A 24,300-nucleotide genomic window follows, 5' to 3' on the forward strand; every position below is an offset into this window, starting at 1 on the left:
GCTGCAGCCATTATTCACTGGGGAGGTTCTAAGTGCCACTATAAAGGCTGGAGTGAGGAAGTTTAGTTATCTGCATTTAAACATGAGTGAGTGTCCAGTAGATGCTAAGCCAGGCTCAGCCAGGCTTTTGTTCTGCTTTAACTGGAAGACAGTAGGAAAGCAGATGGTAGGAAGATGCTTTAAGACAAAAATCTAATTTATATCTCAATTTGGTAAGCTTTAATTTATAAAGCATTAAACCTACAAAATCACATATAATGCATGATGTACTTTTAATAATTGATAAATGGTTTAAGTAATATGAATTGAATGATTACATACTTCCCATTGAAAATCTTAAATAATTTATAACAGCAGTAATTAAATTATTTTTGCTCTCAGTCTTGTTTAGATAAGCTAGGGACATTATTTTTTAAATTCTGTTATCTAATGTTAAGACACATAAGCATTTGTTTTTCCACAAAAAGATTGAGTGGGCAGTTGTAATTCAATATGTAAGCAGAGAACCCTTCAGCTAACTTTTATGGTTTTATTTTGAACATTAGGCTGATGTGTAAGGAAACTAAGGCCCTCACTTTGTATTTGAAATCTTTAATTATAAGCATTATACATTTGAAAGGCATCCTAAATTAGGTATTATCTTAGCCCTACCTTTATTTACTTTTACATAATTATCCTGATGAAAGATATAATTATAGCATTATACAAAATTACTAACCCATGTTTTTTTTAAAAAATGTTTCCTAAGTAATAAACACATTACATATGGATTAAGGCAATAAATCTCCAACTAAAATAGCTAAGAGTTAATTAAAAAGTAGGAACTATAATTCCTGTTCCCTGGATAGGAAAAACCTTATGAAAAGAGTGACTTTAGGGAAAATATTTTATCAGTAACATTTCAAGATATAATCATGACTTTCTTTCTAGAGGGCTTCCTAGATGATATAAAGGGTGGTTATTTTACTGCCCAATTTAGGGGGGAAATAAAAAAACAATCCTAGAGAAACATGACTTTTGATACCATGGGCAGAGTAAAAGGCTCTTTTTACTTGAAATTTTCACTTTGTATTCTTCTGGAGTGTCATGGAGACAGAATCACTATGTGACATTTTTATCCTCATCTTTGATGTCTGCAGCATAAAATTATTACTCTTTGAAAGTACAAGAAGGAATCTCCTATTTAGAAAACAATGAGGCTTATTATGTAACAATTGGAAGGAGAAATCATCTTCCTTAAATAGCAAAGTGGTTCTAAATCCTCGCAAGGAATGGTAATAGAAGGTGGCCAAGATACAACACTTCCAAACTGAATTTTAAACAGTGATTCAAATTATCATAAAATAATCATGTTTCATTCAAGTGATAATAGATATAAATGTCAGTTGACTAGGAAGAGTGAATATGCTATCCCATGGGATACCATTATTCCATGTTATCAAGATGGTATCAACTTGGAACCTCCCCTCTATTTCAAAGGTACATTTTAAATGTTTAGTTGTTTTGGCTTTAATTAGTCACCCTGTTAGGGATCCATACTGAACCTCTACCACATATCTGCCTATAGGGCAAGAGGCAGAGATCATATAGCCTAACTTAAAAAAATGTATACAAGTTTGAATAAATTATTTCATGGATTTTTCTCATTAAAAAGATGAATTTTATCTAAGCCAATGATTTATAAAGAAGTTACACTGCCAGAGAAGAGAGAATAGAGTAGAAATCTTCATCAAGAGGGAAAGACTGAGTTAGGTAGTAAAGTTGTTTTTGTAATATCACCTTTATATGAGGGATTATTCCAACTGTGAAAACAAGAAACAGTTCACTAGCTAAGGAACATTTAGACAGTTTGGTATGTGTACTCTGGCAGGAAAAGGGTGGCCCTGCATTTGGGCTTTGAAAATTAATGACGGTCTTCCCAAAGAGTGTTCAATTCAGACTCCTATGTAAAGCGGGTAGAGATGTAGCTGTGTACAATACTGTACCTAAAGGCAACGATAATGTATTGAACAATTAAAATTTTGTGAAGGGCCCTCCCCTTCCCTGCTGGTGCAGCGGGTTGGAGCACTGCACTGTGAAGCTAAGTCAAGCTGTGGCCGCTTCAGTGCAAGTTAGATCCCTGCCTCGGAGGTGACCCACATGGCCATAGCAGACCTCTCCTGTCTCGCCAGCTGCTCCCCTTTGCAGTGTACCTGGTCTATCTGCCTGTTCTGCAATCCACTCTGTTTCTGGTGAATCCCCTCATTGCCCCTGCACCTCTGGGTGTACCCCATTTCTGTATGCATAAATAAATAAATCTTAAAAAAATTTGTGAAGAGAATAAATTTCATATTGTATTCTTATGACAATTAAAAAAGATGCAGTCAGATATTTAGCAGAGTTCCAAACTTAATTCTTCATCCAGCAAATGTTTACTAGCCACCTGTTATGTCTAGGTCCTGTGTTAGCTGCAGTGGATGCATTAGTGAATGAGAACATGCCAGTCTGCCACTAGCTTACAATATGGTAGAGAGAGACATCAAAAGAACAGGTAATCAAAAGTAATGTCTTAAGCATTATAACAGAGCTACTGGCAAAGGTAGGTTACCTAACCTGATTTTGGAGAATCATAAAAGATATTTTAGAGGATGTGACATTTACTAAAGGAGAATAAAAGGAGAACTAAAGGAAGAATAAGACTGATCTGGCAATAAAACTTGGAAGAAAGGGCAGAACATTTTTGACATTTATTAAAGACCGTGAAGAGAACAGACCACTGGGGAGACTACAAGAGTCAGGCCGGAGATCAAGCTGGAGAGGCCAGATCTAAGGACATATATTTTAGTAAAAAATATTGGAGTAGAATTAAAATTCACCTAAAAGTACCTCCATAAATGCTCACTAACTGAAAGAGTGAAAATTCAGTTGATCTTGCTTTCACATAACTGGATTTTGAAACTTCAATTGACCAGTGTGTACATTACACTGAAATAATAGTTTTTTTTCCTAGGTCAGGATACTAAAAATCATACAGAATTTCTTACATTCCTCTCTATGGAAGTTTCAAAATAATAAACACTCTCAAGCACTCTCTTGTGCGCGCATACACACACACACACACAGAGCACCAAAGGAAATGTCATTTTTATCTCTAACATGTAACGAGGGAATTATTTTGGTGGGAGAGGGTTATTCTTCCTTGAAAGGAACAAATGACTTAAGTCTTGCAACCATTTAATTAAAGATAGTCTGAAGAGCACAACGATTTTGTCTTATTTGATGGTAGTGAGCCATCTTTCAGACTAACTGTATTTAGCTTCTATACCGAAAAATGTGACTATTTTACTTACTTTTCTTTACATTTTTCTTTTTAAAAATAGGCTTAAACGGCATGCCATGCTTAGGCATATATTTTTAAAAGGTTTGAAAAAGTCTAAATTAAAATTGAAAATAAAAAAAGCCTGATTATTAAATATTACACAGGCATCATTTTTATCTGTTTGTTTTCCAAATTAAAAACAAACAAATTTTGCTTTCCAAATGAAGCAATTGCCTTTTTGGATCATAACTATTCAATAATTACCATTTTTAAATTTTTGAATATTTACTGTAAAGTAATGTATTATCAACTCCTCTGATTAGAAAATAGATGCTTGTGGGGAAAAAATGGCAGCAATTTTATTTTAAAAATATGCAGATGCATCCTATAATAAAAAGTACATTTAATGATCATATAATTAGATGGGAGGAGTAACTGGGTATGATTAAATGAATGGATCATAGATTTTACTGCCTAAGTTAAAATTTAGCACAAAATTAAGGACTGCCTACCGTTACAGTCAGTGTTTAAATTATATATTTTTTCATTTACTCACTTCTGGAATAAATAATATAAGAAGTTTACTACTTTACTAATTTACTTTTCTTCAGAAATACATGCCACTTAAGTATATTATACAGCTCACTGGTAGAAATTATATAGTTGAAATAAAAAATATTGAAATATATAATTCGTGTTGACAGTGTTTTTCAGAATCCTTTTAGGTGATCTTACTGAAATCTACTATTACTTGTTACTACCCATTATGTTACTTGAAATTAAAAAAAAGTATAGAAATAAAAGTGAAACATACTGTTTATTTGTTAAACCTAATTTCTAGTGCATCTACAAATATGAATGTTTCCTTCATTACACTAAATTATTTCTGTGATAAAAGAAAATTAATTTACATGAATTTCAAAATTAAGTTGATGTTCACTACTACATATTTTAGAAAAAACTTTGTATAGAATACATTAGTGATTATGCTACTGCTTTACATGACTATAGGAAATATTGCCCTTACTCAAAGAAATGTTTCCAAGGAAATAAAAAAACTTTAGTGAGAAGTATAGGACACTTAGAAATAAACTTTAGTGTTTACTCTGAATAATTACATGGAACTAATTTTTCAGACAATCTGAATATGTGTAGGTGGAATCACATATTAACAATCCAGGATAAATTCAATTCCTTTTTTAAACAGTCTTTCCCTATCCAAGGTCTTTCACAAACCATTTTAATAGTCAAATGTCTTGGTTTAAATAATCTCAGTTTTCCCTTTTTTCAATTTAAACTTGTTGCTCACTTGTTCCTCCATGTTTATTATTGAAATTAGCCTTATTGTTATAACCTCCACATACATTCCAGAAAATCACTGCAGACTTCTCTTGTCCATTATCTTAAAATGTCTGATAATTTTTGATTCCAAAGGAAAGACTTTCACAAAAATGACATAGGGCACAAAGTATGTTAATTTCTGAGGTGCCATTTTCTCTATATGTTACATAACAATAGTAAAAATATTGTTTTTAGTCTACATAAGGAATCTTTACCAAAAATAAAATATGTCCTACTACAGTGTTCACTTTACTTGTATGTTTCAAGAATGTCCAATTCTGGTGAGAGTCAAAATACTAATAGTAAATCTTTTAATAACATAAATCTCTTGATAAATATATTTTGAAATATAAGGGAATATCTTAGAAAATTTGAGTGATTTTTAAAAAAAATGGCTATGGTTTTTAATAATGCGATGAAGCTAATATATCTGTAGTACTTACAGCAGAAAATGTTTACTAAACACTTTTATGTAAGATCATTTGTAGTATAAAAGTGACTTTGTTGCAATATAGGAAAATTAAAAAGGGGGCGATTTCCCTTCTGCTACAGATAAGTTTAAGTCTTGTTCACAAATAAAAGGCCCACCTCTAGCATATGGAGTAGTTGCCATGTCCTCCCAGGGATGGTCTGTAGCTATGTTCACCTCAGGCTCATCAAGAAGAGGTGACTGTCACATGTAATTTCAGTCATAGGATGAATTTGGTTGAGACAGATTAGTGGTATGCAATCATGATAGACAGTTTATCTTAGTTCCAAATTGCAGCTTGGGAAATCTTGAACTCAAATGAACGGAGACTCAGTCATTATTAGTGTCAAAAAGGTATACAGAGACAAAATTTGGTTGGCAGCACGAAAGATGAACCAAGGCGAAAGTGACCAACTTGCATGTCCAAAGTTGAAATGGAGAGGCATACTGGAATTACTTTAAACACCAGAAAAGTCTTACATTATTAATTGCTTGTTGATTAATATTTAAAGTGTGTTTTTCTAAAGTAATATATCTTATTTCAAAAGCTTCATTTTCAAGGTGATACACAGAAAATGAAGGGCTCCCTCATTCATGGGAATAAGACAGCAAAATATTATTTAAAAATCCATCTGATGCTTGCTAAGAACAAAAAAAATGTGATTTTTAACATTTGTTCTTTGATTGTATATTACAAGAAAAAAAGAGAAAAGTTAGTTTTGTGGAGATATTTTAACCTTAAAATATAAAGTTTGATGATTTTGTAGGTAGAAATGAGGATGTAATAGGAAAATAAACTTAAAATGTGGATGAACTTTATCTAAATAACCTTCCAAATATTTTATATAATGGGAAATAAGATGTTTATAAATGTAAAATACACTATCCTACTAACACAAACCTTAGTACCTTTAAATCAGACTACCCCCCCAATCAAATATCCACAAAAAGAATGTCCTCAAGTGTCACTCCCTGAAGTGATATGCTCTGACAAATCTAACAGCTCTTTCTGTGTCATTCCTAATGCACTTGTCACTCAGTATTATCCATCCTCATTAATGACAATGGGAAAGTTTATCTTGGGAACACGTTTTAAATCATCTACTCTTTACAATGGGACCATGAAATCTCTTACAAAACATGAGGCGGGAACTACTCTGACAACAAAACCCCTTCCTGGCAGCTTTATTCTTAATTCCTGTTCAAGGAGTAATCTGTTTATTATAAAATCATACAGAACAATATATTAACCAGAATTTGAAACAAGAATAGCTAGTGTGATTTTCAAGCTTACAAGTATTTTTACAACATTTTTATTAGGCTGAAAACACTAAGTTGAATTCTGTTTTTAAGTTTCATGCAATCTTCTTTTCTGTTCTACATTATAAACACCTTTGAAAATGAGTTTTGCTTCATCTAATTTGAAAATAATTTTAAATGCCAAACACATACGACCTTATACAATTATTTAGAAAATAATATGCATGGACTCAAATAATAGCAATTTGAGTAAAACTGTCCTCACATGTTTAAATTTCCTAATGAAAACACTAAAATGATTCTATCTCAAGTATTATGGCTTAGAAATAACTTCACCAGTCCCAAAATAACTTTTATGTATACATGCATATTTTAAGCTGCAATATGATATTTCCTTGACTGAGAAATTCTTAGTTTTTAAAAAATAAAATGAAAAACAGCAAAAGATTTTGTTCTGCACTGACCATTAAACCTTACTGTTCTAATTTCAGTAACAATACACTAAATAATGTTGATAATGAATTACTAACCCTTCTTTTATGGCAAACTTCACATAAATGCTTGTTAGATATATATCCTCATGTTTCTTACTACTCAGGTCATCAAAAGTTTGTGACTACAGTTTAATCTTTACTGTATGGTAAAATAATCTTAAATGGATTACAATGATAAACATGAAAAAATTACATTTAATATTGATGTTATCAATTTTAGCCTACTAAATCTCATCTGGAATTCAAATGCAAGACAATTTTATTAGTTGTATGAATCTTTAGTTCATAAAAACTTTACTTCAGAATTCTAGACTATTACTTTAATATTTCTAATCAATGTTTTATTTTAAAAACTAGAGATGACTTTAAAAGATGTAAAAACTATATGCGTTTCATGCTTAATATTCTAAATTAAAAGTGCAATAAATATCATACAATGATTAACTCATAATGTTTTATAAAAGAAATAAAAGCTAAAGAAAACTAAGGAGACAAATATACATTATAATTGTTTCTCATATCTTAGCTAGAAAATAGCAAATGTGTGACTACAGAAGGCAGAGTTAGCACTAATGGTGGGGTGGGCTGTTTTAACATCTGAAAAACTCTCTAGTGACTGTAGTTGGTAGAGACTGAGAAGTAGTACCACTTGGTTAAAAGTTAGGTGGGAAAATATGTCCATGCAATAAAGCTGTTTTTGAAGCATTTTAAGCTCTCTTCCAATTTTAACCTTCGAAGAAATCAAGGTATTTTCTTAAGACACATCTGTAGTAATTCTAAAAGTACAAACTACTTATCAAATGATTGTGTGCATTCATTATTGCTCAAATAGGGCTTGATGTGAAGATTAGAAATCATGTTCCCTAATTGATCATTCTCTCAGTGAATTTCCTTTGAAGTATGTAGTCTTCTAAAAGAGTTCTTTACAACAAACTTTTTCTTTAAATGACCAGGTAGCAAATACATTAGGATTTGTATGCATAAAATCCCAACCTAGTGAGATTCCATGAAAGCACCCATAGACAGACTTATATGGAGAAACCTGGCTGTGTTCCAATAAAGGTTTATTAAAAACAACAACAACAACAAACAAAACAAAGCAGTGGAGCTGAATTTGGCTCACAAGACATAGCTTGTTAACCTCATGCATCAGGGCTATAGTTGGTTTAATGATGTCTTTTACTTAATAAATTTTACATGGACCAACGCATAAGAGCCTTTCCAAGGAAATAATGCTAATATAATAACTGAATGCTAAAATAAAGAAATGGCCCATATTCAAGGCAGTATGAAGAGCAGTTCATATTTCTGAAATATCTTCACATATACTGTTTCTTAGCTGAATTACACATTAAGTCACTAAGACATGTGAATGAAATCTCTTCAGCTATAAATTATCCACTGAAAAGATTTTCTTCTGAATATAACTGTCCTTAAATTTTTATCTGGAACAGAATAATTTCTAAGGAGGAAAGTCTTAAGAAGCAAAATGAAAGAATCAGATTGGAATTTGTCAGTGCCATGTGATCAAATAGGTCAGTGGGATAAAATAATTATAGTTCTAGAATCTGTTATTGTGGAAGTGATATTAAGTTACTTCACTGCTAATGTATATTCAAATATGAATTGTAGAATATACCAAATATTTTACTCAAATTGCATTGTACATAATTATTTCATCCCTAGTGCAGTTGTCTGACAAGTCTTTTATAACATATTTTTGCTCAGAGTCAGGAAACTATATATGGCAATAAAATCAGTTCCACTGGTCAGAGTCAGGAGTTATGAGAAGTTAGAAAGTACAGATACTTTAAACCCCAAAACTAGGAATGATTCCTGTCAGCTCTTGGAGAACTTTCACAAATCTAGTCTGAATCCAATTTTCACTTAAGGAATAGACTGAAAACCATGATTGATACTTATGGATTTGGAAAATTTATCATAAAATCTAAGATGACTCAGTCAAAATAATTTCAAAGGGCAACAAAATGGAAATAACAAAATCATGGTTCAATAGAATACCACTTTTGATTACTAAAACCTGTTTCTTTGCTCATTTCCTATTTGGTATTTTGAGGTGTACAGTTTTACTTTATTTCAGCAATAATGCGCCATTATTTGCTGATAATTTTTAAATTTTTACTTCTGTAAAATTTTAAATGCATATTAAACATTTATGGAAATGGTACTAGTATTAATCAAACTATTCTGTACAGTCTAAAATGGTGAGGTTTGAAAGTCAACTCTGTTTTGAGCACTGTCAAAAGAATATTCATTCATTTACTCATTTGTTTGTTGTTTGTTATTTTTTGTGTAATGATATAATCATACATCAAACTAGGAAAAGGCAATATCACAAGTAAAACAGACATGTTTAAAGTACTTAAGAACCTAAATGAACTGCATTTTCCCAAAGTTTTGCAAGAAAATAAGCTTAAGCACAAGGTTTTTTCACTGTGCTAATGAAGTACAGCAGCAAAAACAAGACAATAGAGTGAAAATATTCAAGAGCTAAGTAACAGAGAAGATTACTTGGTACTTATTTCATGACTGGTCTTAATGATTGACCTAAGTACTTTACAGACTGATCAGTCCCACAGATTTTATTTTATTTTTGAAAGATTTATTTATGTATGCATATGAGAACTTGGGTATAGGCCAGAGGTGCCAGGGCAGTGAGAGGATTCAACAGAGACAGAGCCGGGAGCAGAACAGGCAGATCAACTGAAATACACTGCTGAGGGGAGCAGCGGCAAGACAGGAGAGATCTGACACACCATGTGGGTCACCTACCTGGCCAGGGATTGAACTTAAGTGGCTGCAGATAGCTTCATAATACTGTGCTTTAACCCCTTGTGCCACTAGGGAAGGTTCTTGTCCTACAAAGGTAATTTATCTTTACTTTCACTAATTTGAATCTTGATTAAAACTCACTGCTACTCTTTCATTTATTTATTTATTTTTTGTGCCTCAGAAGACTTGGTTTGATATTGACTATAAAAATGTTTTTTTTTTTTCATTTTTGATACCACAGCAATAACCCAAACAAAAGAGGTGATGGTGGAGGAGTAGTAGTTGTGAATATCTTAGATATTTGAATATCTTAGTGCAAAGCTAAGAATCTAGCAGGAATAATATAACATTGCACATGACTCAGAAATAAAAGATTCCAAGACATTAAAAAAAAAAAATTAAAGTCTCAAGGTGCATCAGAGAACAGTCACTTCTGAACAACTACATACTTTCAAATAGCTGACAAAAGAAAGTGTTGGATAAATTTATTTCCCTAATATAGTTTTGCTAATTTGATTTTCTGAGAATAAAAAATGATTGATAGATCATAAATATATATAACATGTAAAATCAAAATGTATTGAAACCCTTCAGATAAATATATTTCCTGTTCCCATTATTTAAATATTTACCCTAAGTTTTGATTTATTGAATAACCAAGTGATTGACTTCATCTAGTACAGATCATTAGTAATACTTTATAAGATATTGGGTAAAGCACTAATTTTTCTCTCTAAGATACTGAAAAGGCTATGAAATATAAAATAAATCACCTAATTTCTTTTTTCATACTTGACAGGTTTTGAACTTTAATGCAGAAAAAATGGAATATATATATATGTATATATATACACACACACATATGTATGTCAATCTGAAACATAACAGTTTTAAAATAGCAGACATTTGCACACTATCACTGTGTTGTGCTTTTTTTATACCTGGATGTGATCTACATATTTAAATTAACAAATAAATATATGTGTGCATGTTCATGAGCTCTCTTAAAAACTTTAGTGTATACTCTATTAATTTACTATATTTATGTTAAGAATAACACATTTGGTTTTGCTTAACACATTTAGTTTTGCTCAACATTTTAAACACTTGTTTATAAAAACATTATAAATTTTTTATACAAGATACATTGCCATTGCCATTGAATACAAGGTAAATTGACCCATTTATTTATAGACTCAACAGGGCAATCCATTTCATGCTAAGGATTTTTTTGTTAAGGATTTTTTAGTTAAGGCTGACCCTTAACAAAGATCTTGTAAATGAGTAGCCTATTAAAATATGTACAAATGACCTTTAATTCCACCAAGATTTGTATTACAAGGTTTTTCAATGCTATGCCATAGCTACAGAATAAGTTGTTAAAGTACTTATTACTGAATATAAATTCAACTAAAAAAGCCTTTCTTTATCAAAATATGTAAGTGGGGGCCCTTCCTAGTGACATAATGGGTCAGGGAGCAACACAGCAAGCTAGCCCCAGCCACTTTAGTGCCAGTTTGACCCCTGGCCCGGAGGCGACCCACATGGTGCAGTAGATCTCTCGTGTCTTGCCTGCTACTCCCCTCAGCAGTGTACTTCTTCAGTTTGCCTATTCTTTTCCAGCTCTGTCTCTGGTGAATCCTTTCACCACCGCTGCACCTCTGTCCTCTACCGTTGTTCTGTATGCATAAATAAACAAATCTTTAAAAAATATATGTAAATGAAAAGTTTAAAGCACTTAATATTTTTTAGACAAAGTCATCAGAAAGGTAAGCTCTTAGTCACAATCATATAAGAAATGTTTAGAATATGCAAATAAGTTCTTAAAATCTAATAAAATACAACTTTGTTTTTAATAAAAGCCCTTGGAAACAAAACAAAAATAGTTATTTTAAACTTGATATTAACTTCATTTTTGGAAAAGAAATTAAAATTCTAAAAAAGACATTTCCCTTTTTACTAAATGGTATACAGTGGGAAATTTTAGTACTTTGAATTACTTAGTGATTAATCATATATCTAACAAAAGTAAACTGAAATACATTCAAAGTTGTTATTCATTTTAAGCAATGATAAATAATTTATTAAGAAAGCATAGAGTCAGATATTTCAACTGATTTACTTAGTAATTCTGAATCAGTGCAATTTATTTTTGAGAGTTTTATACCAAATAAAATACTTGATTTTATTAAATCATTCCTTTTGGGTACCTAATTTCTTTCTTTCTTTTTTTTTTTAAAGATTTATTTATTCGATCATACAGAACTGGGCACAGGCCAGAGGTGCAGGCAGTAGCGAGAGGATTCACCAGAGACAGAGTGGGGAGCAGAACAGGCAGATCAATGAAGTACACTGCTGAGGGGAGCAGCGGGCGGGGGGAGAGGTCTGCCAGGATATGTCGGTCACCTCCAGGGCAGGCGGGGACCGAACTCATGCGGAAGTGGCTTTAGCTTCTCAGTGCAGTGCCCTAGCCCACTATGCCACCAAGGAGGGCCCGGAATCTAATTTCTAAGAGGTTTGTGCCAAAATGATTTCATTTGATTCTTTACCATAACAGTAGGCTGATTTGACAGCACCTGACAAAACAGTTCAGTGAACTTTACTATACCAGATACAAAGACCCTGAACTGGCTGGTCCATGAAATGTCCAAGGTGGTATGGAGTCATGGAACAATGTTGACACATTTTAACTTGTACTTAAAGGGAAATGCTTTACTAGTTTTGAGGCTATAGATATTTCTACTACACTATGTTTTCACTTACTTATTGTTTTCCTATCCCCAAATCTCACATTTCAAAAAGTAATAATTTACATATAATCTCATATTTCTTTAAAGAGAACACAACACTGTAGAAAGCTTTTTAGGTACTATTAACCAGGAAAAAAAGAAGAAAACATTTTACAAACATAAGATTTATTATTTAATTTTGTTTGAAGATGGAATTCAAAGAATATTCAGAAATAAAACATTTGCAAAGAAAATAATAAAGTTAATATGAATGAATCAAATCTTCATTAGAAGCAACGATGATAAGAGGGAAAACTTAAGAATCTGAAAAATAAAACTTGGTAAACTCTTACTAGCTTGTGAGTTATTTCTCCCTTAATTATTATATAAGATAAATTTTTATTGAGAAATAATTGAAATTACATTAGTTTCAGGTATACAGCATAATGATTAAATTTCTTTTATAATGAGGTAGTATTTTTATGCTAATCACCACAATATGTATAGCTAAAATTTGTTCTCATAAGTAGTGAGAGGTTTTTTTTTGGGGGGGGGAGGAATGAGGACTTTTAAAAACTATTTTCTTAGCAACTATCAAATATGCAATACAAGATTATTAACTAATTATCATGCTGTACATTACATCTCTATGATTTACTTACTTTCAGTATAACTAGAATTTTGAATCTTTTGACCCCTTAACACATTTTGCCCATCCCCTAACTCTCTGCTTCTTGCAGCTATCAATATGGTCTCTGTATCTATGAGATCATTACTTTTTGTTTGTTTTAGATTCCTGAGAGAGGTCACCAGGTATTTGTCCTTTTTTGTCTGATTTATTTCACCAAGCATGATGCCTTTGAGATCAAACTGTGTTGTCACAAATGGCAAAAAAAAAAAAAAAAAAAAAAAAAACAACCCACCAAAAACATGTATCTCTCTCATACACACACACACACACCTCTCATTTTTATTTACTCATTCTTCCATCGATGGGCAATTAGCACTTAGATTGTTTCTGTGTCTTAGTTATTATTGCTGGATATTATGGTAGCTCTATTTTTAATATTATTTTTGTTTTCCAGAAGATGGTGTACTAACATTACTGTTAGTACTCAGGAGCTTTTTTTTTTTTTTTTTAAAAACTAATCAATCCTTACCAATACTAACTGATCCTTTCAATACTAATTTCTTGTCTCTTTGATAATAATCATTAATAGATATGAAGTGGTATCTCATTTGGTTTTGATTTGTATTTACCTGATGATTAGTGACCTTGAGCATCTCTTGGTGTACCTATTTGGCCATCTGTATGTCTTTGAAAAAATGTCTATTGAGATCGTTGGTCCATTTTTTTTTTTATGTCATTCCCTCTCACTGAGTTGTAAGAACATTTTATATATTTTGAATATTAACCCTTTATAATATATGTGATTTGCAAACATTTTTTCCATGATAGATGAGGTACTATAAAAATAATGCAGGATTTAGCAGCAAACAAGATTACAATGATTTTACTCTTGTGAAGTTTACAGAAGGTTGAGTGAGGTTGGAAAACATACAAACAAATTATAAACAATTTAGGAACATATAAATATTATTCTAAGAATTAAAATAGATGATAGTGGGTAATTGAGTAACTATTTCAGGCAGGCCACTCTAAGAAGGAGATTGAGAGATTTAACTCATAATCTAATAGCAAGAAAATGTTTTGCAAGATTAGAGGGATGAATGTTCTGAACATTTGCTGTGCAAAGTCATTGAGAAATGACTTAACTCAATAAATTTTGGGTACAAATATATCCTCAAAGATAACTATATCAGTAATAAAACATAATACATGGATGTAACATGGATATCATATTTATTATACTCTGCTATGTACTCTTCCAGAGACCATGGGGGATATATTAGTGAAATCTACATTTCTTACATTCTAGCAACTTAGAAATGCATTTAATTGATGAAATGGGATAATTATCATTGGCTATCATTTTTGTTTTCTCTTTTTCTATCTTCTAGACACACTATAACACGTTGTGGGAAGAAGTGTTTCAGGCTTGTAAGCTACGTGAATTCTTCTGTAATAGTTCTACAAAGGGTTTAAACAAAATCCTTGAACTACTGCAGTAGTTCTACTGGAGTCATACTGTAGAACATGCACATAAATATTCCTATCTGCTAAATTTAGCAAAGAGAAGAGATTTTTTTTCCTTTTTATATCTATAGACGATGCTAAATCTTTATCCTGGCTTCAAAAGTTCACTGTTCTCTGGATACCACAGAGCAGCTCTCTGTAAGACTTCTGGGCTGAAAACTACTTAGCAAGTTCTAAATACATGACTTCAGTTTGTACAACCACCTCACCCCACTATTCAAAAACATTTTGTTTCCTAAGTAAATACAATGATGTATGACTTAGTATAAAAAACAGTATAATGTGAAGAATCAGACTCCTAAATTCAATGGCCACTTTATATAAAAATTAGTAGTCAATATGTCATAAGCTATTTTAAGACATTTCTTAAAGAAACAGATTTCATTTGAAGTAAGTGATTATAAGCTTATTGTCTTAGGTGCTGCTGACCACCAGAAACTTTAAGATCTGTAATGGACAAATAGGAATTTACTCTGCCTTGCCAAATGAAGCAGTGATGTTCTGCCAGTCAGCTCACAGGAAGCATGTAAAATGAACACAAAGCAAACAGGCCTTTGCTGCCCAAGGGAAAGTCAGCAAGATGGCAGCTTCAATCATTTGGAATAATACTACAGCAGCCTTAGGCTTTTCTCAGAAAGGAAACATGTCACTATTACCGCAATATTCCAACAAATCAGAATGCAGAATAAGAACACTTATGCAATCACAACCTGGAAGGGCACTTTACTCAACATTTAAGTGGAAAAACAAAGAAATTTCAGAAAAATTGTCAGTGAACATAAATGACTCAGGGAAAAATGTTTTCTCTTTCAACATGCTTAACAGATTTTTTAAAAGCTTGCCACTTGGAAACAATTTCCTTTTACATTCTCCTTAAGGAATTATTAATGTAACAAGATAAATTTTTATGAAGTGATAAGTGAAAAGTTTGGAATCCAAACTGCCAGTGAGAAATACTCATTTTCTGCTGCTGTGGTACTCTTTGGAAGTTTGATCAAAAGCAACAAACTTTCATAACATTTATACAGGAAGTTATAAATACTTCAAATTTTTTGAAACTTATTTCATCAGTATACTTTCAGCATATGTCTAGTCATGTAGCCAACTTTGGTCAATCATCAAAAAACCAAAGGCAAATTGGTATGACTCAACCTTAACTTTAATACCGCATGATTGTGTCGTGTAAGCTTGTTTTGTGTGAGAGTTGCTGTGGTTTTAGCAGAGAGATTAACAACCAGACCCAAGCTGGCCTCCAAACCTTGCCCTGCTGGTGCCTCCAGCCCTTTGAAGTCTGACCATCATACCTGGCAAAACAACAGTGGGAACTGGGATGGTGTCAGATCTAATCAAATTGTTCACTGCAGCAAGGCTAACTATGGGGTTCACTAATTGGCCCAATTGCGGATTATACCTTTTGCTACAGATTCAAGACAATAATTTAGTTAAACGATGTTCCCCTCCTTCTTATCTCTTATAATTAAGATTCCAAAGTGGGAAGAAATAGGATTAGACAGAGTTTCAAAACTGTGTGTCCCTTAAGGTGGTATATACTTTTGATAGCTTTATCAAAAGTATATATAGATATATAGAACATATATCTGATTTCTGGAGATTCTGCGACCTAGATGACACATTGTATATCACTTGGGAATTAAAGTACAAATATGGAAATGGCAAGACAGTGAATATTTTAAAATGAAAACCTAGCAAATGACTAGTCTGTTGTTAAAGAATGTTAACTGGCATTTACTTTGACACATAATTTTCCTCCATATGAACAGATGCCTATGTTCCACTTTAATTTTCTTTTAAAACTGCAGTATATCTGGAAATTAATTATCAACTAATATTTGTAGAGGGCATCATTATCAGAAAAGATACATCAGGCTATATGATCCTTGATGCTAAATCTTAATAAGACTCCTAAGCCAGACATTGATGTTTTCATAACTGTATTTTAGTGATACATTGTGAACTGACAAATAGGTTAATCATCTCCCCTCTACCTCTAAATATAGTAAATGCACAGTCACCTTTTCAGTTCCTTTTTAAAAACTGGAAATCTAGGATCAAGGATATTACACAACTTTCCAGGTTTTCCACCATCATCCTAGTGACTGGCAACCTTTTAATATGCAAGAGTTTATGCTTGCATAAGGATACTGTACTCTTATTAAAAATTTCTTTACTGGTTTTAACACCTAAGGTTAAATTATTTAAAAAACTAAGTACATAAAAAAATAATGGTTACTCAATATTAAGAATGGTTGATAGATTGTTTTGTGAGAAAAAGCTCTTAGTGATTGGAGAGGTACTGAGGTCCTGTATTTTGAATTTTAGGGGCAAAGTAGGACAAATTACTTTGAGTAAATTTGATTTACTTTGAGTTTTCTGAACTCCCAACATTCATTTGGTTTACAAAACCCATATACTCCCAACATTCATTTAGTTTACAAAACCCATATACACTATTTGTGATAATTTTACTATTTATAATAGTACCCTATGAAATATACTACTTATGACCAATAAGCCTATGAAAATTTACAATGAATAATATTTTTGCATACTTTCTGACTTGACCTTAAAACACTGAGCCTTAGAACTGGAAAACTCGCGTTATCAAAGTCAAAATCCTGGTTATAATAACCTCATAAGAAATGACAACTAATGTAATAACATATTACTATGCTTTATATTAGAGAATTACATTACTAGGATATGTTAAGATTTGAAAAGCTGAATAATACAAAATCAAAATAGTGAAATCATATTAAATGCAAGTAAAAGTACTGTTCTTATGACATCACCAAATTAAATGCAGGCATATTCCAAATCTGATTTGCTTATATATTATAATTACATCAAAATTATGTATGTAAAGAAAAAGCTGGCTAATGATTATTACATCCTTAGATACATAAATATTACAGGAGGTGAAAAAATGTATTTTAACTAGTATTTCAGCTTGGAAATAAAGACTTGTGCCTATGGTAACATGTATTATAAAACTGAATTGAGAAGGTAATATTTAGAGGTCACTTGACCAATACGTATTACTATATTTAATAGTCACAATAATTTTACAAAATCAATAATTTATCTCCTACAAATATTTCATAAAAGATTTTATACATACTAAATGTATGACTGTGATAGATATAAAGATGAAAATGACAGCTTAAATATATTGACATCTTAGTAAAACCTTTTATTATAAACTGTTACTTTATAAAAAACAAAAAGAGCCCATATTTATGGGCATAACTAATGGCATAATCAATGCTTGCTGTGACCAAGTGAAGGTTATGCAGCAAGTTCAAGAAATTAGTAGTATATTATAGTTAATCAAATATACTAGCGCTATTGTGTACAGTTTACAAGGATTATCAATTTTGAAAGAATTTGGAAAGCTATTTCTTTTAACGTGAAACCATACTAAGCCACTTTAAACTTTTGTCTTTTCTTTCTGAAAGTAAGATGCAGACTCAGAGCCTGGTATACTACAGCTTTGGATTCTACAGATTCATTGCGTGTGTGTGGTGTGTACATACACATGTGTACCCCTATATATATTAAATATCAGGGCTGTTTTTAAAAAACATTTGTTGTGCATATGAACACACTGTCACTTCATAGATACTCCTCCCCACAGTAAAGGGTATTTTCGCTTCCACTTTCTATATTTTATTAATCACAGAAGACTTGTTGTCCATTTTTGGATCAATTTGTCTTTCACAGTGTATAATGCTATTATTAGAATACTTAATCTTAAGTGAACCATCTGATTTCATCTTGTTATATAAGTACACCTATGTACTTTTTTAAGGTTTTATATTTTTTCTAGTCATCATTATGAACTGTATAACAGAAGTAAATCAGTTATTTAGAATGTGTTTTAAGTATTTTTTTCAAGAAAACAACTTACTAATTAGGTTGCAAGTCAAAAGTGTAAAGGATTTGATAAATGTACTAAATTTTAACTTAGAAGAATAAACATCTACTTGTGTTTCGTTTTCAAATATTATCTCTAAATCACAGGATAACCATTTACAATGGTTTTCTTAGTTTAGCTAAATGGGAAGAAGTACAGGAACCTAAGTGCTTTAATGAAAGTTATTTAATCAGTTCCAATGGTAAAATGTAGTCACTATTAGAACATAAAGTTACTCCAAGGAGAGACTATACTTGACATTATGTAAATTTTTACCCACTAACACCAAATAAGAACTTTGAGTGTATATCTGGAGTGAGGTGTGTGGTGGTATTTGAGAGATAGAGAGAGAGATACATACTACTGAACCACTTTTGTGGGTGTAAGATTTTTTTCACTAGGGAATCTCTATTCTTAGTTTGTATGGAAACAGACACAATAATTTATACCTGGAGATCAGAATGCTCATCTTGGGAGAAGATGAATCACACAGAGGAAAAAAAAACAAAACAAAACCAAATACAACCTCATTACATCTTTCATTAAAAATATAAATTCAACTTAAAAGAATGTGACAAGCCATTCTTTCCTTGTGACACTAACAATTAAAACTTTATGTCTCTAAAAATTTTAAACAATATTATGGTAAAGTGCTCAATAGTCTGTCAGAAAAAAACAAAACAATGTTTGAACAATTACAGAGTTGGGTTCCATTTCAGTGGTTCTTTTGAGAACTAAAGCGAATTAGCTCAAGAATCACTATTTCTACACTCTCGCTCTTTTGGCTTTAAGTGGCTTTTGAAGGGAGTATCCGCAGATGAGAAACTTCTAACACTCCTGCAGAGATGACCTGCTTGAAGAACTGGCTGCCTGATTAACTATTAACTGCTCTCAATAGGATTAGATAATTAAGGACATTGATGACCATTAATTAGGAGGAGGGCACATTAATTTGTCACTGGATAGGGTCCTTACAATGATTTATAGGTTAGTGCTACTTGCAAATGTGAAGGGAAAGAGAAAAAGAGAGAGAACCATTAAGTTACCTTATCAAGTGGCCAGCTAAAGAGGGCAGAGGGTCAAAAAAGGGCCAAAGTGGTCACTTAAGGGTGAAGTCCCAAACACCAAAGCAGTGCCAAGCCACATTGACCATCATTGGGTGATGAAGTTAAAAATATGCTAATTTATTGGTGGCAATTCTCTCTTTTTATGGTTTCAAGCAGTTAAGACAAGTGGCCTGCTTAAGAGCTTTTCATTTGAAAAGAGATTAAACAAAATGGTTTGTCAAGGCTGCTTGGCTGTTTTATGTCTTTGTTCAAAAAAATTACACCAACTATACTGATAACTATCACATCACCCAAGAGCCATCTCTTTCTGAGCATTTATTTCGTTAATAAATACATCAACTCTAATTGCTTAATAGTGCTATGTTCATTTGCTCTTTAGCAGGATTAAGTTGAAATAAATCTTTTGTACTACTACCTTCTGTCACTATTGCTTGAATAAAGGTCACAAAAGAAGTTTAAGTTTTATAGAAAAAATACCCACAGACAGTAGTATAAATTATGCTTTGTGTTATTTGGCATGGAAAGGGGGAAATGTGATTTCAATAGTGGTATAGAAAAAATCTCTTAAAATACAGATGAGGATCCTCCTCTTTTTAACTATACACTGTTGCGGATAGTGTTCACATTCCACACACAAGTACAGCTCATTAACATTTAATTAAATGTGCTTCAAGAATCTTGGAAATATGCATGTCATATATATCTAGACATCGAAAACAACACCATTTTTTGCTATACTCTCCTGACATACCACTAAAATGATAGTCTAAAAAATTGTTATACCAAAAGAACACAAGAATATTTAGCATGAAACATGTTCTAAGAATTCCATTAAAGAAGTGAAACTAAAATACACACAACCTCAAAAATACAAATGAGATAAAATTTACCTCAGAACTGTGAACTAAAATATAAAAATTCTTTCTTACCTCAATGGCGAATATCTTCCTTTTTAATTTAAAAGCTAAGTCTCTGACATCTGATAGATCACAAATCAAGTTATTAAGGCGTGGAATCTGCCGTATATGAATCAGACCTAGTGAAACAAAAATTAGGAGAAAAAATATTTTAAACACTGTCAATGGATGCATAAATTACAGTAGAATCCTGTAAATTTTCACACAAGCATCCTCCCCTTTTAAAACTGGAGCTTACGACCAGGAGCAATGAAGCAAATGGTGTGATTATACTCAAGTAATCAAGCAGAATAAGATAAACAGAAATCCTGTGCGAGGAAAACTAATTGCACTTTGGTACAGAAATACAGATGTAAAGAGGGATCTTAATACTTGTCAAAACTACAGCCGGTTTGTGTGTGATTTTCTCTTGTATTTACAGTAAGCAAATATGGCTATCACCTTGCATGCTGCCCACGGCACCACTGAGTGATCTTTATTTTATTAAATGCACCAGTAAGCAGCCAGCAAAACAAAGCTTATGGGTTACTGATAACCAGTGAAGCACTAATGAAAAGTATTTCATTTTGTACCTTATTAATGACTTGAACAAACTATTGAAGAAAACTACATCTCAGAGCATAATATAGGATCAAATATTAACCCTATGCCATCCCAAGACACTCATTTCTGTGGCATGTTAAACCTTTATGTAGCTGTTCTAAGCTCTGTAACTGCTAGGTAAATCGTGAGCTTTGGCCTCTTGTCAGGAAAAGCACTTGCTAATTTTTTCTGACAACAGCACTAGATAGCTTTGTATAGCTTAATACAGATTCTGACTAAACTCTGGGCCATTTGTCACAGAGGACGACATAGAAGATTCTTTAGTACGTCTCTGCCTAACTCAGCCCATACTTAAAAATCATTATCTCAAAAACATGATCTCTAAACATGGGGGAGAAGGCGAATGTAGACAAGAACAAATCAAATAAATCTTATTTACAGAATTACTTCACTAGTATACAGTTTTGTGTCTGTGTTTTGAATGTTTAGTAATGGGTGTTTTGAATGTTTAGTAATGGTTGTTTTACCTTAAAGGGGCAAAACTCCATGTCCTTAACTTTAGAAATTGCATCTTCAAAAATAATTCACAAAACATTTTTAAACATAAAAAGTGACAAGAAGTGTTAAGAAAGTTTTTAGATACAAATTAAAAACCTCATTTAGAAAAATGTATTTTACACTATAGTATTATTTACACATTTCTCATTTTAAATGTGCTTATTTTGCTAACAATTAAATTAGGAGACTTTACAGAATGAATGAATGATTCTTCAGGTTCTTCTTATTAAGAGTAGTTTTACTTGTCATTAATCGAAGAATAACTTTTCAATTCAGAGAATTTACCATTAAAAGGTCATCAGCCCTTGAAATGTTTTAATCAAAATATTTTTAGACTATAAAATAATTTATTAATTTATAAGCTCATAATATCTACAAATGACATTTGGATATGATTATAAAGTTAGCACTTAACTCAAATTTCTTTAAGAGAAAGTAGAAATAGTAATAAAGCAAATAAATAGTTTAGTTGTAAGATGCAAAAATGTCTTGGGGACTATGATTAACATGGTGACTATGATTAACAACACTGTATAGTATATTTGAAAGTTGTTGACAGAATAGACAATGAAACTTCTCATCACAAAAAAAATTAATTATTATATGTTTAGTGATGATAACAAAACTTACTGTGCTAATCATTTCTCAATATATACCTACATCAAATCATGTTGTATGTTCACTTATAATTAATACTATGTAACATATCAGTTTTAGCTCAATAAAAATAAAAATATTGTTTAATCTTAATAGCTCTTTTCCTATGACAGTGACAATAAGGAATGAAATGAATTACACATATGGTTAATCTGGGCATTTGCCATGTGCACACTTATGCAAGTAAATGATCGTGAGGGACTCGTTGTACAGTAGCTTTTGTTCACAGTTCACCTTTAAAAAAAATACTTGATTGGTAGATGACATTGTTTTGCTACTTTTTAAAGGCTTTATACTTACTCTTTAAAGTACTTGTGATTATTATGTAAAATATCTTATAAACACTTTGGAGACTCTAGCAATTATCATAGCTTTACAATCACAATCTACACAGTCTAGTAGCAGGTTTTAAATTATTTGGTCTTTATAATAAAGGTGTCCAAAGAAGAATAGTAGTTCCATAATAATATAACAATAATTAATCATAAAAAGTAAATAGGATAAAAATCTATTATTTACCATACTCTACTTTCAGCTTAGGTCTAAGTTATGCATAACTACTACACCTTTATCTTCCAATAGTTGTATGCAAGAATCTTAAAAAAAAAATCTCTCAATTAGGTGAAAGTGCAATGGACTAATGCAGGAGATTAGTATGGATGCCTCATTGATATAGATGTGATGTGGTAAATTACATCTAAAGCTGTATGATCTTATACTTCTGAATCATACACTATTGTAAACCAATGGTACCTCAAAAACAATTTTACTAAATCTTCCAATTATCAAATATTAATTGACTAAAATATTATTAAAAGTATAAAAAAATTAAAGGAAAAGATCTATGAATTGATCTGTATTTAAAGTAGGCCAGCAACATTTTAAAATTTGCTCAGAACTCAAATAACAACAAAATCAGTTAATAGAGAAAAGATCAATACAATAAAAGACATTAACTAAGAATTTGTAAATACAACAGAGTATGAATTTTATATTTTATGTATCTAACTTTTATAAATAGTCACACAAAGCTATTGTTATTAGAATTAAGGTGATATTTACTTCAAACATGGCTAACAAGTATGACTGATCTCACGGCAGCTTTAAGCCACTAGTACAACAAATTATAAATCAGACAGAGCCATGCCTTAATATTTAAGTTTAACACCTTTTAAACAGACTGAAAACATTATAGTCATAATGTAAACATTATAGTCATAATGTAGTTTGGTGACAAGTTGTCATGGAAAACTGTCCTGAAATAAAAAATAGATAAGTAGATTTATTATAAGATAAAATTTATGCTACGTGAAAATAGATATGAAAGGACAAGATGCTTCCAGATATCTGAGGAACAACCAGGACATACTCCTCTCTTATAAAAAAGAAGCTTACCATGATAGTCCTTATATAATGGGTTGGTTTCTCTGTCAGAACCAACAAATGATTCCAGACCAACTACTGTATCTGACAAATTTGTGACACGGGCAATAATTGCTTTATTCTGTAAGACAAGGAAATGAAATGTTGTATTTAAAACTATAAAATCATCTCATGAACAAATTATAGAGCAGACAATATACTAACATAAAGAAATAACTTAAAAATTAAAACTGCCACAGGTTAAAAATTAGATGACAATAGATGCTTAAATGAAAATTCTAGCACATACAGGCAAATTATTCTAATTTGAAGAACCGAGGAGTTATACTTTAGGTTTGGTAGGAAATGATGTTATTTCTTTTGTCTCAAGTCCTTTGCCTCAAGAGATAAGACAACCTTTATTCCTACCTTCTATTATTTTTTCCAGTTACTTTATCCATTACTCATTGGAAAACCTGATAGACATCAGGTACCTAGTACATCATAATGTGTAAGAAAAGGTTCCATTGTCATTTGTCGACTGGAGCAAGGTCTCAATCTTATGATAGCTGAGGTCTTCTGTATCATATTAGAAACACAAAGGGTCTAGCTAAAAGGTATCATGGCTGGCTCTAGAGTCTTCTATTCTTTCTTTTCAAATACTGCTACAATAAATATAAATAAATGACTGAAGTGAGTAGCAGTATATGGATAGCCATT

The 24,300-nt window shown here is 31.7% G+C and overlaps 1 protein-coding gene across 1 annotated transcript in view; it reads right to left on the reverse strand.

Annotated features, from left to right (window-relative positions):
* The window catches only part of ELP4 (elongator acetyltransferase complex subunit 4), a 182,598-nt gene that overhangs the window by 86,728 nt on the left and 71,570 nt on the right, over positions 1-24,300 (reverse strand). Inside the window, exons 8-9 of the mRNA XM_004682956.2 lie at positions 23,614-23,722; positions 20,473-20,579 (exon numbers count right to left, since the gene is read on the reverse strand). Of these exons, the coding sequence (XP_004683013.1) occupies positions 20,473-20,579; positions 23,614-23,722 (216 nt within the window). The remainder of the gene's footprint in view (positions 1-20,472; positions 20,580-23,613; positions 23,723-24,300) is intronic.

The sequence above is a fragment of the Condylura cristata genome, unplaced genomic scaffold (assembly GCF_000260355.1).
Source record: "Condylura cristata isolate star-nosed mole 26May11 unplaced genomic scaffold, ConCri1.0 scaffold00015, whole genome shotgun sequence".
Classification (NCBI taxonomy): domain Eukaryota; kingdom Metazoa; phylum Chordata; class Mammalia; order Eulipotyphla; family Talpidae; genus Condylura; species Condylura cristata.